The sequence below is a fragment of the Aspergillus affinis genome (genome assembly GCF_023601865.1).
Source record: "Aspergillus affinis strain CMG 70 chromosome Unknown NODE_4_length_623078_cov_86_301200, whole genome shotgun sequence".
Taxonomy (NCBI): domain Eukaryota; kingdom Fungi; phylum Ascomycota; class Eurotiomycetes; order Eurotiales; family Aspergillaceae; genus Aspergillus; species Aspergillus affinis.
In genome coordinates this window covers 394,174-405,127 of record NW_026515785.1, presented here as the reverse complement: position 1 = coordinate 405,127, position 10,954 = coordinate 394,174, and the positions used below count along the sequence as shown (strand labels likewise).

At 54.5% G+C, this 10,954-nt stretch overlaps 2 protein-coding genes across 2 annotated transcripts; one reads left to right on the top strand and one right to left on the bottom strand.

Annotated features, from left to right (window-relative positions):
* Window positions 1–2,929: 2,929 nt before the first annotated feature.
* On the top strand, window positions 2,930–6,238 carry KD926_008027 (putative cell wall protein; the record flags this gene model as incomplete). The annotated part of the gene is made up of 1 exon (XM_053103728.1): window positions 2,930–6,238. One exon carries the CDS (start codon window positions 2,930–2,932, stop codon window positions 6,236–6,238), a length of 3,309 nt encoding a protein of 1,102 aa, XP_052960592.1.
* Window positions 6,239–7,919: 1,681 nt separating this feature from the next.
* Window positions 7,920–10,874, bottom strand: KD926_008026 (PWI domain-containing protein; the record flags this gene model as incomplete). The annotated part of the gene is made up of 7 exons (XM_053103717.1): window positions 7,920–8,054; window positions 8,218–9,315; window positions 9,377–9,541; window positions 9,626–9,716; window positions 9,791–10,167; window positions 10,432–10,665; window positions 10,827–10,874. The coding sequence occupies 7 exons, from the start codon at window positions 10,872–10,874 to the stop codon at window positions 7,920–7,922; spliced, it is 2,148 nt and encodes a 715-aa protein (XP_052960591.1).
* Window positions 10,875–10,954: the final 80 nt, after the last annotated feature.

Genomic DNA, 10,954 nt, shown 5'->3' with positions numbered 1-10,954 from the left:
GTAATGAACTCCACAATATTCCTCCGATTCTTCCTCAATCTCAGATCTCAAATTCCATCAACTTGGTTGTCCGGAGCCACATGGACCGAAGTGGCTGAAGACCATTGAAAAGCTATTGCCCGCAACCCACGAGGACTAACGATTAGGCTTTACTCTAATCCGTAAACCGTCATCTCTACACCCTATGTCTCGCGATATCTCCAAGTTGAACCGATCAATGCATCCAGACCTTCCGAAGTTCTCCCGCATACCTCCGTAGCGTTGGAGGCAGCTAACCGGTCCATCCGAATGTCACACCCCCCTACGGTACGGTGCACATACAGTGGCATGGATGGTACGGAGTACTCCGTAAAATTGAGATATGTGGTAAACGTGCTCTAGTTAATTATGATTTTGATATCAACAGTCTAGTAATTAGTATGCTTCATTCTCAAACACCGACAGATGTCAGTCGAGCGCTGGCACCTGACATCACCTGACACTGCCCCAACTCGTCCCTTCCTTTCCATCGTCCTTTCAACTCCTTCGAGTCCTTCGAGTCCTTCGAGTCCTTCGAGTCCTTCGACTTGCTGCTCATTTTCAAGTAGGCCGAGGGACGACCTTTCTCCCCATCCAATGAGATGTTCCGATCCATGGGCCGAAACACTGGCCAACTCTATTTCAATCCACTCATTCTTTTCGCATCGCTAGTCGAGTTCTCAAATTAGAGATCTTGAGACCTAGTGTCGAGCTACGAATCCGCTTCTCGTAGGGCTAACCATCGCAAAACCTCCGTCCTCCTTTCCAGAGTCGAGATCTGACTTTGTTAGGTTTGGTTTTTTTTGGGTGCCACTGCGATCTCGCAGGGAATGATCTTTTGGTGCCTCGCTGGGTGGGAGCGGGTTGCTCAGGCCACACTCACCGAGGGATGTGGAGTTGCAGGAACCATGGCTTCAAGTCAACTAGGCCAGGAACGCTTGTTCGGGCAGTGATCTCCACCTCCCCCGGTACCTGAATATCAACCATTATCAATTGAGCAAACATCGGCGTGGGCAGATTCGAAGTCTGGATTCTAGACTCTGGACTCTGGACCCTGGACTATTAGGACTTAGGAGCGCCCTGGATGCAGGTTAGTTTGCGCGGGTATGTGACTCGGCACAACTACTGAGGCACTGACTCGAAAAGTCAGCCACTCCGGCCATCCAGTGTTGTTGTGCGGTGGGCCGAGGACGTGATGGCTTCCGTGCTCGTCCCTGACTAAAGTTGACTAGTGATTTAGACGCATCCACTCAGCACTCCTTTTCCACCAAAATTGCTCCCCCTCTCCCCTGTTTTCCAATGCAGGCTCTCGCTTTCCGCCTCGACCGGAGAGAAGGAAAAGAAGTACGGATAGACCGGGGTTTCATCTTGCACAGGCAAACCCCAGCCTTTCTTTGATTGAAGCCTTGAAGGAGGGTGTTCGTCCCTGGGAAATGACAATTTCTATAATTGGATTCTAATGATAGTCTTCTGCGGCAAGCCGCCCATCATGACGAAATGAAATCGTACTCGTTTGCGAATACACTGAGCAATGCCGTCATCATGGGGATTGTGGAGGAAGGGTTTCTCCCTGTTCATGGCAACCGGAATACAAGAAAATCGTGCACTACGGCAGTGATAATGCGATCTGCCCGGATGCATTTGTCACCTCACATGCGCCCTTTTTGTTGCCTCCACCATTCTCACATACACTACACACGCCCTGAGAAAAGCAAAGCGACCAGGAAAAATCGCCAGAAAAATTTAACCTTTCGAAAAAAAATCAAAATCCGAAGTATACGAAGTACATCCGAAAGCAAAAAAGGCAAAATCTAGCTATCACAAAATCACAAAAGCCCATGTTTCAGGATATTTTTTTTTGGGCTCCAGGGGAGGGCAACCTCTGGAGTAAAAAAAAGTTGGGACAAAACACCGGTCATGATGATCATCCATGGGTCGACTCGGCGACAGACCGGACTCTACGATTATCATGATTTCTTTCCCAATGGAGACTGGCAGGCCATCTCATTATTGGCCCAGGTCGAAAGCAAAGCCACGATCAGTGCAGTTGGCACACCATCCCCTGGGTGCAGTTGCGCTCCCATGCGGAATGTTTTCCATGCTGACCTTCCTGCACGAGCTCCACCAACAATCCACAATGCTTTTCTCCCTCTCCTGATTTTGATATGTCTTGGCACGGATGGCCCATGAATTGGGAGTTTTCAACCACGCTATTTTGCGTCGGGCGGAGCATTTACCAGGGGATTGAAACGCCCAAAGGGTGCTTGCACTGCTTGGTCAATGGGACAAGACAGGCTAATGCCTCTCGTATGGGGATTCATGTTTGCAGGTTACCAAAAAAGTCCTAGGTGGCGGACCCATAGAGTGACCCGCAGGGCTCGGAACTCATACCTTCCCAGTTAGCAAGCTCCGTTGCTTGAAATAGTATTCTCATCCCGGTTGGACTGTTTCGAATGTTCCCACCATCAGCGTTGGCTCGATATCATTTGCCTTTCCAGTTTCCACTGGCAGCCGACGCTCCACCCGGGTAGCTTGGCCTTGAAGATCCGGGTCTTCGATCACAATGGCTCCTCTGCTCCAATCGTGGAATCCGGACAGAGGACTGGAGGCTCCATCGCACGAAGGCTGTGGGCACGGGGGAAGAAACCCTCAGGGGTATATAAACCTCGCCGAAGATCACCTCTCCGGACAAAACGTTCAAGCCTCTGTCAATCGCTTCATCATTTTGGTCTTGTCCTGTCGGCGGACCTGTCTTTCTTTTATTGTTTGTTTGATTGAATTATTTTCATCAGTCTATCGTTAAACCGTTTTGGCTGTTTACGGCCATAATACTTTCTTTTCTATCCCCAAGGTTTCACAGTCATTCCCTGACATCTTGTTGACTTAACATTTCTTTTCACTTTTACGCATCATGCGTTCCAACAACCTTTTGTTGCTCGCCGGTTTGGCGAGCTACGGTGTCGCCCTTCCCACTGCTGACCTGGAAACCCGTACCTTCGGTCTCATCCCCGGTATCGTGTCTGGTGTCGCCCATGATTTGACCGGTCTCATCGGACTTCTCCTCGGCGAAGGTGGCCAAACTCCCGCCACCATCCTTTCCGGTATCAGCGCTCGGGCAGCTGCGGCCCTGGAAGGTGGTGCTCTGGGATGCAAGGCTGGTGACATCCATGCTCATGCCCGTGCTGAGTTGGCCGCCTGGGTTCGCGCCCACGCCGAACTTGAGCTTGAGGCCTCTCTGAAAACCGCCCTCTTGGACTGGTGTGACGGTGAGGAATCCGCCACCCTGTCCGTGGGCACCTGCGCCGGTCTCTCGCTCTTCATCCCCACCTGTGCCGACATCGCTGCTAAGGGCGATCTGTACGTTACCATCGACGGTATCTTCTCCACCTCCGAGCTTGCCGCCGAAGTCGTCCTCAACGCCTCTGCTCAGACTCACCTGTCTGCTTTTATTAAGGGCTCTATTGGTGCCGCCCTTGATGCTAAGATCAAGGCTGGTCTCGGCCTTTGCGCTGGTGGCGGTGTTGTCACCGACCTGTCGGCGGACATCAAGGCTGCCCTGAAGGCCTGGCTCCACGGTTCCGACTGCTCTCTGAGCGTCTCCCTGAAGGCCTCCGTGATCGCTTGGTTGGAGGGCAAGCTCGAGGGCGACGTCGTTCACCTGGGCTCTCTCCCCACCGGTGGCATTGCCACCATCTCTGCCGGTGCTGCGGTCGAGGCTCTTATCGAGGAGAGCGGTGCTCTTGCCGCTAGTGCCCAGGCCTCCCTCGCTGCCTTCCTCAAGTCCGATGTCTCCGTCAACCTCGAGGCCGATATCGAAACCGCTCTCAACCTCTGCATCAAGGGAGGCCTCGCCTCCAGCCTCGACATCGAGGTCCGCACTGCTCTGGCCATCTGGCTCTCCGGTTCCAGCTGCCGTCTTGGAGCTGAGCTCAAGTCTGTCCTCATCCTCTGGCTCTCGTTCGGCGTCTCTGGTGACGTCTCTATCGACATCCACTCCGGCATCATCACTGAGCTCACTTCTTTCCTGGAGGGCACCGTTGAGACCACCCTTGGTGGTAGCATCCGTGGCATCATCTCTCTTCTCATCTCTGGCGAGAGCTTCATCAACCTCTCTCTTGAGGCTCGTGCCCAGCTCGTCGCCATCTGCGGTGGTGCCGCCAGCGTTGAGATCGACAGCCACATCCAGCTCATCCTCATTGGCATCATTTCCGGCTGCGACACCGGTGCCGGCACTGGCACCAACACCGGCTCTTCCTCCTCGGGTGTCCCCAGCATCCCTGCTGTTACTCCTTCGGGCTCTTCTCCCGTCATCCCCGGTGCTTCTTCCACCGCTGGCGTCCCTGGAGTCTCCACCCCTGGCGTTCCTCAGGGCCCTGCTCCCACCGGCACCGCCCCTGCTGGCGGCGACGTCCCCTCCGGCACCGCTCCCGTCGAGGCCACCTCCACCCCCTGTGACACCCTGACCTCCCAGAACGTTGTCCCTATCGTCACCGGCTCCGACAGTGTGCCCACTGGTACCGCTCCCGTGAACCAGCCTGCTCCCTCTGGCACCGCTCCTTCCGGTGGTGATGTCCCCTCTGGCACCGTCCCCGCTGGTGGCAATGTTCCCACTGGCACCGCCCCCGCTGGTGGTGAGGTCCCCTCTGGCTCCGTTCCCTCTGGCCCTGCCCCCTCTGGTACTGCCCCCTCCGGTGGTGAGGTCCCCACTGGCACTGCCCCCGCTGGCGGCAACGTCCCCTCTGGCACTGCCCCTGCTGGTGGCGACGTCCCCTCCGGCACCGCTCCCGTCGAGGCTACCTCCACCCCTTGTGACACCCTGACCTCCCAGAACGTTGTTCCCATTGTCACCGGCTCCGACAGTGTTCCCACTGGCACCGCTCCCGTTAACCAGCCTGCTCCTTCCGGCACCGCTCCTTCCGGTGGTGATGTCCCCTCTGGCACCGTCCCCGCTGGTGGCAACGTTCCTTCTGGTACCGCCCCTGCCGGTGGTGAGGTCCCCGTCCCCAGCGGCGGTGCCTCCACTACCCCCTGTGACACCCTGACTTCCGAGACTGTCTACCCCATTGTCACCGGCTCCGAGGGTGTCTCCACTGGTACTGTCCCTGCTGGCGGTGATGTTCCCGCTCCTACCGGCACTGGCCCCAGCGGTGTCAGCCCTACCGACTCCGCTAGTGTTCCTGAGGGACCTGCCCCTACTGGTACCGCTCCCGGCGGTGGTGAGGTCCCCGCCCCCAGCGGTGGTGCTTCCTCTACCCCTTGTGACACTCTGACTTCCGAGACTGTTGTCCCTATCGTCACCGGCTCTGAGGGTGTGCCCACCGGCACTGCTCCCGTCAACCAGCCTGCCCCCTCCGGCACTGTCCCCGCCGGTGGTAACGTTCCCTCGGGCACTGCCCCTGCTGGCGGTAACGTTCCTTCTGGTACCGCCCCCGCCGGTGGTGAGGTCCCCGTCCCCAGCGGTGGTGCTTCCTCTACCCCTTGTGACACTCTGACTTCCGAGACTGTTGTCCCTATCGTCACCGGCTCCGACAGTGTTCCCACTGGTACCGCTCCCGTGAACCAGCCTGCTCCTTCCGGCACTGCTCCTTCCGGTGGTGATGTCCCCGCCCCCTCTGGCACTGTCCCCGCTGGTGGCAACGTCCCCTCCGGCACCGCTCCCGTTGAGGCTACCTCCACCCCTTGTGACACCCTGACCTCTCAGAACGTTGTCCCTATCGTCACCGGCTCTGAGGGTGTGCCCACTGGTACCGCTCCCGTGAACCAGCCTGCTCCCTCTGGCACTGCCCCCGCTGGCGGTGATGTCCCCGCCCCCTCTGGTACCGCTCCTGCTGGCGGCGACGTCCCCTCCGGCACTGCCCCCGTTGAGGCCACCTCCACCCCCTGTGACACCTTGACCTCGGAGAACGTTGTCCCCATTGTTACCGGCAGCGACTCTCCCGCCCCCACCGCCCCCGCTGAGCAGCCTGCTCCTTCCGGCACTGCTCCCGCCGGCGGTGATGTCCCTGCTCCCAGCGGCGGTGCCTCCAGCACCCCTTGCGACACTCTGACCTCGGAGAACGTTGTCCCCGTTGCCACCAAGACCGATGCTCCCGCCCCCAGCGGCCCCACCGGTGTCTCTCCCGAGATCACCACGGCCCCTGTGCCCGCTGCCAGCTCCGGCCCTGGCCCCAAGGTGGTCACCATCACCACCACCGTCAGCGTCTCCGCCTGTGAGCTCTAAGCTCCTTCGGCCGAAGCCCGGGATAAATTACGAGATGAATCGCAATGCAATGGCAGAAATGGTGAATATACCTGTACATAACTAATTCTAATTCTAATTCTTCAGAACGTGTTTCCGAACTCTTCAATATCAAAGAGCCTATATCAAACTCATTACTTGGAACGCGTGACTTGCCTGAGGATCATGTACTGTTTTATATTATATTTCACCTATTTTGGTTCTTTTTCTTGATTCCCCCTTCAATGGAGTACATTCTTTATCCGTTTTAACAATGGGATTCAGAGGTCTTTCAATGTACAGTACTTGGTCTAGACGAGAAGTGTGTCTCTAACTAATTAGACGTTTAACGGCTCCAATCATGATATCGTTGTAATCTTGTTTCCACAGCTCGACCAGTAACTAGACTAGACCTCTATCAGAGGGAGTTCACATACTCTGTAGACTTCTAGACCGAATGGAAGATGCAAATGTACCAAGTAAGACCAAGCGATCACTACCGAAACGGGTAAATAAGCCAACAATCCTCTCGAAGAACACCACTAACAACCACATTAAAAAAAAAAGACAAACAGAAAAAGAAAAAAAGAGAAAACCAAGATGAAGGAGGGAAAGTCCCCCACGAACCTAAAAAAAGCAAACCAACAAATAGAATCCAGCTCTCCTAACGGTGTAGGAACGAATCTTGCTCCTTCATCTGACCTAATCGCTGATGTGTCGTGGTCGATCACAATAATCACTAACTGGGATCCAACGTTGGGGATTTTCCAACGAAGGAATACCGATCATCGCTTATCAGAATGAAGATCACAGAATAAAAAATAATAATAATCACATTGTCCGGTGTACGTGGTGGTTCTAGGATCTACGGGGCGGTTAAAAAGGGGGAGTGGAATTGATTCCGTTCTGACATTCATGTCTATCATCGAAGAATCAGGACATTTTTCTGTTTATCCTACTTCGTCGGCATTTGGCAGGGACGTGACCTCCGTCTTCTGCACTATTGAACGACTGACGTTCTCATGTGGATGGGACTATGGAGATTATAACTGAGGTCGAACCGTTATCGACGTTCTAACTTCTAGTCTTCTACGACCATCAATCATCACCCCTTTTACCCGGGTACTCCAGTCTAATTTGATCTATTGGATATTGGACTGATTTTCGGTCTGCGTTGATCGTCATTTATCTCGGTTGATTGTTGATTTAGTTCTTCAGGAGAGACACGGACAAGGAGAGTGTGAAAAGGTGTAGGCGGAGGCCGTCTTACTATTTGACTTTAGAGGAACCATGGGATGATCTTGGGGTTATTTCGCTTCCGGGGTCAATAGTGAGGAAATCTAAGGGAGCTAATCGAACGGCGAAACAAGGCCGAAAAACTGGGATCAGTATTTTGAGATAAGACGATCACTACATAGATAATTCAAGAGATGATTCAGAATTGAAAAAGGAAAATCAGAAAAACATCGCTGCAAATGTATTGTTCATTGTGTTGATGCACCCCTTTTCATTTGATCATGGGTGTTTGCATATTGACTTTGCGCTAGTTTTGGGCAAGAGATTCAAATCAAAAGTCAGATTGCTGACCGAGACTTTCCTGACCATCTTCATGCAGCTAGGAGCCGATTGAAATACAAGGTGGCCGTGGGTCTTCCTCCTTTTCATTCATTGCAAAGAAAACTACCTACTTCGATGACTGCGAGTGGCTACCTACCTGGTCAGTGGAGGTGTTTCGTCGCATGGCAACCAGCTTTTCGCGAAGGAGTTTCTCGCGCAATTCGGTGCTGGAGATACGGGCTCGAGTAGTGGTAGTTCGATTCTAAGAGGTTATCCGGTTAGCCTCTGAACAGAACCTCTAGGGTCAAGGAAAGAGTAGGTTGTGGACGATGTTGGGACACACATCAGGGTCATACGTAAACATTATTATCTCGGCGTGTAGAGTTTAGAGAATAGAATACCTTCGAAAAATTTTATTCACCCACCTCTTCGGTATCCTTGGGCTTCTGATCCGCCGAGCTTGATTTCTCTGGCGGCGGAGGCGAGGACGAGCCTCGTGCGGAGGGTTCTTCCTGATCAGTCATCCTCTGTCGTTTATCACTACGGACGGATACGGAAGAGGTGTTACGACGACGTCGAGCGGCAGGGGCATATCGTTGCAAGGAACGACGTCGCTTCCTGTCTCTGGGGCCACGACTGCGGCTGCGGCTGCGAGTTCGACTGCGCGAGTCTCCCCCTCCCCGTCTCGGACTGGAACTGGCAGTGCGAGAACGGCCTCGACTGCGACTGCGGCTGCGGCTGACGCTTCTAGAGTATCGACGCCTGCGGTGGTCGTCGCGTTCTCTGCTGCGACTCAAGCGGCGGTGGTCACGGGACTTGCGGGCCTTTGCAATATCAGCGGGGGATTCTCTCTTATCAGCTCGTGAAGAATAAGGCGAAGATCTCCTCCGTCTAGCGGCGCCCTTCTCTGACTCTGGCGGCGACCGGGACCTGGACCGGGATGAACTGTGGGAAGACACGGATCGGGGCCTCCGTCGGTCGTCTCTTCTGGGAGAACGTGAGCGCGATGAATCACTGTGGGAATTGGATCTAGCTCGATCACCGTAAACCGGACTGCGCCTTCGCGGCCTTTTGTGGCGGTCTGCTCGATCCGGGGAGACAGAGTTGCTCACCGACCGGCGGCGTCTGGGCTTGTCTCTGTTCCTGTGTCTGTCTCTGTCTCCCTTGTCCCTGCTTGCGTGGCGCTGCCGACGAGGAGGGGGCGACCGAGACGAGGATACCGATCGCGAGCGCGAGCGCGACCGACTTGGCGAGCGTGAAGGGTAGCGACCGCGACGGGGACCCGAGGGAACGTAGGAGTCGAATTCGCGGCGAGCGGGCGGCTCCCGGAAACGCTCTCGACTGTGCCTCCGCGGCGGAGACCGACGTCTGTCAAAGTCGCGCCCTCCGCGGGCCCCGCCCCTTCGGCCTACCCGGTTGCGATCGTTGCGCTCTCTTCTCCGCAGCTGTTCCATTTCGCGTTCTCGTGTCCGCTCTTGCTCTTTCTGCCGACGAGCCTCTTCCGCAGCCTTCTCCGCTTCGATCTATGTAGGGGCAACGGGGTCAGTAGATGCAAACGAACAGGGAACAGGAACAATAATCTACCTTCTCCTGGATGAGTTCCAGCTTCTTCGCCTCCAAGAGCTCCTTGGGCACACCCTGGGGGTTCTCCTGCGCACTCAAACATAGCGACCAGAGCTCCTTGCAGAATTTCGCCGTATCCTTATCCAAGAAGCCCGTAAGCTGGATCTGTAGGGACTTGATATCGGGCTAACCAGTGGGCAGACGGTATCGTTAGCTGAAATCCCACAATACAGAGACCTAGAGACTAGACCCCTGGTAGACAAGACATACATAGCGGGACCCCTCCAGCAGATTAAAGCACAGCTCAATCACGACGTCATCTTCATTGCCTAGGATATCTGAGATTTTGCCCGCGATCCATCTGCAGAGCGTCATGAATTGTCAGTAAGATATTCCCACCGCCCACTTCTGGTTGGAGAAAGCCGCGACACTCACTTCTTCATCACCTCGATATTGACCTTGGTCATGTCCACCTTCCGACTGAACTCGGGAGGGAACTTGGTCTTCTTCAGCAGCTTGGCATCCACGGTAGTTGCCATGGTGTGTTTGCCCTGCCAGCCAGATGGGAGGTATTTGTAATTTTCAGGAAGCAAGGTGACGCGTGAAGAGCCGGGGGTGAGGGGGGGAGGGAGGAGAAGAACAACCGATCGCTGAACAGGATTTGGAAATTCTTCGCTTTGGTTGATCGCGCCGGACGAGGCTGCGCGGTTGGCTGGAATGCCTCGCCGCACTGCATCGGACATCGGAGGAACTGTCCGCCCGGGGGTCCGTGATGGCTTCAATCTTGCCTGTTTGGGCTGGTGGCTCCGTTTCTAGGTTAAGACGGGTTGGATTGCACAGATCTATGCTTTCTAGGGACACAGAGGGATAGTCATGTAGAATCCCAAATATGTAAATATGAATACATCATGCAGAGAGTGGCTAGCAAACCACCAAACAAACACCATAACAATAGTACCACGAATCAGACCCAACACCGGAGACCAAACATCCCGTAATCATACAAGCATTCTAGCGACAGTTTCGACAAAGATCAAGAACCCAGACCAGACCTATCGCCCCAGATCTCTCAATACCCGATCTACCCTCTCCCTCGCCTGCACCAACTCCCCATCCACCCGTCCATCAACATGTCGCGCCTTGATCTCATAATGTAATTCCACCAGCTCTTTGGCGCGTCGAAGGTCATCGTCGGCTGAATCTGTCGGGTCGTCATCCTTTGACTTCCCGGATGGAAGATTCTCGGAAGGTAATCTCGAGGCGGAGATCCGGTCGTTGACGGTGACTAGCGCGAGGGCGTCATGGTGATCCTGATCCCGTTAATTGAATGAGTCAGTATGTAGTGGGTGTAGATGCCAATGTGGATAAGATGGAATGAGTGAGAATGAGATCAATATGTGCGCAGGTAGTGAAGTACTGGACGTCATATGACATGATAGGACTGTGGGGGTGGGACATGATCTACACGTACACAAACTCGTAGGGAAGTCAGATCGGATAGAATTTCGGCAACTTGCATTACTCCTTAGGGTCTGGACTCCAGTTGGACTTGGGATTCAAGGACGGGAGTCAACTGACACAATGAAGTGATCTGAAAAG